The sequence below is a fragment of the Lygodium microphyllum genome, chromosome 27 (assembly GCF_053477565.2).
Source record: "Lygodium microphyllum isolate KBCC chromosome 27, Lygodium_microphyllum_v1.1.10, whole genome shotgun sequence".
Taxonomy (NCBI): Eukaryota; Viridiplantae; Streptophyta; class Polypodiopsida; order Schizaeales; family Lygodiaceae; genus Lygodium; species Lygodium microphyllum.
In genome coordinates this window covers 86,061,637-86,064,027 of record NC_141161.1, presented here as the reverse complement: position 1 = coordinate 86,064,027, position 2,391 = coordinate 86,061,637, and the positions used below count along the sequence as shown (strand labels likewise).

The 2,391-nt window shown below is 42.1% G+C and overlaps 1 protein-coding gene across 1 annotated transcript; it reads left to right on the top strand.

Moving 5' to 3' along the window:
* The first annotated feature begins 655 nt into the window (after positions 1-655).
* Positions 656-2,139, top strand: LOC148012564 (peroxiredoxin-2B-like). The gene is made up of 3 exons (XM_087669491.1): positions 656-903; positions 1,402-1,481; positions 1,585-2,139. The coding sequence occupies exons 1-3, from the start codon at positions 749-751 to the stop codon at positions 1,842-1,844; spliced, it is 495 nt and encodes a 164-aa protein (XP_087525617.1). The 5' UTR covers positions 656-748; the 3' UTR covers positions 1,845-2,139.
* Positions 2,140-2,391: the final 252 nt, after the last annotated feature.

The window sequence follows — 2,391 nt, the reverse complement described above, 5'->3', positions numbered from 1 at the left end:
TATTTTCCTATTTCTTTTTCTTCTTCTTCTCTCTCTCTCTCTCTCATCTTTTTTTCTTTTTTTTTCTTCTCTTTTAAAATTTATCATTTCTCTCTATAATTCTATGTCTCTCTCTCTCCTCGTCTTCTCTCCCCCCCATTTCTTCTCTATTTTCCTTCTCTCTCTCTCTCTTTTGCTTCTCTCTCTATCTCAATCTCAAAGTGTGTGAAAAACTATTGTAAAAAAACTTTAAATTAAAAAGTTTAATTTAACTTTGTATGTGTGTATGAGAGAGAGAGAGTCTAAGGCCTACATGTGGGAGAGAGATGTTTGAAAAAAGGAGAAAGTTGAAGAAGGCCTTTAGAAGTTCTAGGCTTCTCAAGCCTACAACCAATAATACACTAGTAAAATGTACGAGGCCTTTCACGGTTGATGTCCATCTAAACATTGTAAAACTTTTGTCCACCTTTAATATCGAGACTAAACCTCCCTCTTTGAGAGAGAAAGAGAGAGAGCGCGCATTTACTCTTCTACACACGGGAAGGTTACCTACGGTCGAGGGGCGGAATATTCCGTTAAGTGTCGCGGCGAAGGCAAGAGACAAGGCCGGCTATCGTTTAGTTTTGGTTTCCCGTTGTCAGTTTTTGGGTGGGGTTTCGCTTAAAAGGTCTAAGCCAGAAAGGATGTTGGAACTGTGCAGTGGTCGCTATTCCTGTGCCTTGCTTCTTCTTCTTCTTCTTGCTCTTGATTTGAGGCAGCGATTAAGGTCATGGCTCCCATCGCCGTAGGCGACAGTCTTCCTGACGGATCTCTTTCCTATTTCGATGCGGAAGACAAGCTCCAGCACGTCTCCATTCACTCCCTCGCAGCCGGCAAGAAGGTTGTCGTCTTTGGCGTGCCTGGGGCTTTCACTCCTACTTGCAGGTTGTGCCTCTTCCTGTTCCTGCTGTCTGTCTGTACATGAGTCTCTATATCAAGTTTGATTAAGTGCGATATAGCTGTTCTTTGGCAGAAGGCAGAATGATTACTGTCCCTTATGGTTGGAGGAGTCTGTGTGTGCGTCTGGGATCCGTGCTTTGTATTGTGCTGGAGTCAGATCTGTGCTTCAAAATTTCTTTGCAGGTGTCTTATGCGTGTTTTTACCATGTGCCTGTCGTGTTTATCTTTCTCGTGCAGTCAATAAGGCTCACCCCCTGAAAGGCTGTTCAATTTGATATACTTTTTATAGCCATCAGACAGAAGCACACATACAATGTTTGCGTCACACTTGTTTACTGGCTTAGTTTATAAGCCTTAAAGGATCTTCGTTTCTTTTAACCTCTCCTAAAGCGCATCTAGCTAGGTTTTGTTACGACAACAGGAAATGCCTTGTTTTTTGCCTCTTCGAAGCTAATTTGGCATGGTTTTGCTTGGTCTTTCCAGCTTAAAACACGTCCCCGGTTTCATTGAAAAGGCTTCTGAATTCAAGAGCAAGGGTGTGGATGAGCTGATCTGTATCACAGGTTCGTGACATATCGAGCGTCCTTGTTAATGGAAGTAGTTTCATATGACATTAGTTGTTTTTATAAGGATCATCATTATGACATGGGAATGTCTTGTGTACAGTGAATGATCCTTTTGTGGTGAAAGCTTGGGGCAAGACTTATCCAGAGAATGAGTCTGTGTTGCTGTTAGCTGACGGTTCAGCCAAGTACACGCACGCGTTGGGATTGGAACTGGACCTCACAGAAAGAGGGTTGGGAATACGGTCGAGGCGGTTTGCATTGTTGGTGGACAATCTTGTGGTGAAAGTTGCCAACATTGAAGAAGGAGGAGAGTTCTCTGTCTCCAGTGCAGAAGATATGCTGAAGGCTTTGGAGTCCTAGGGTTTATCATTGGTCTTCCACACATTCCTCGATCAAAAAGAGCAAGCGATAGTCCATGGTAGTTTCTTTACTGGATACTATCCAAGAATGCAGCTTGGTATTGGAATTTGGCAGCTCTTGTATCACAAATATTTCCCGGTGGTTTAAGCTAATGTGGTAGCTGGATTTCAGTATTTGAGTGAGACGATGTCTGGTATGCATGAGACAAGCAAGTACGTCTTTTACGTTTTGAAAAGAGAGGCCAATCATGAGTGCATCGAGTCTAATATTAAATTATTTGGTATTTTGAGTATGCTATTCTAAATTTCTAAGGTCAATGCATGCGCGAGAAGGCTACTTATCTACGAGTTAGTAAAATCTTAGAAAACCCAAAAGGAAAAGGAAGGGAAAGGCGAAGGAGAAATGGACAGTTGATGTGGAAGGTAAGTTACCCGACGGTTGGAAAAATTAAAGTGGAAAAATCTAAATGTTTGCATTATTTTGTGCCATGTGGATATCTTGATGTTTATACAAGGTCAAGGCAATAGTGGCAGATAATTTATGCTCG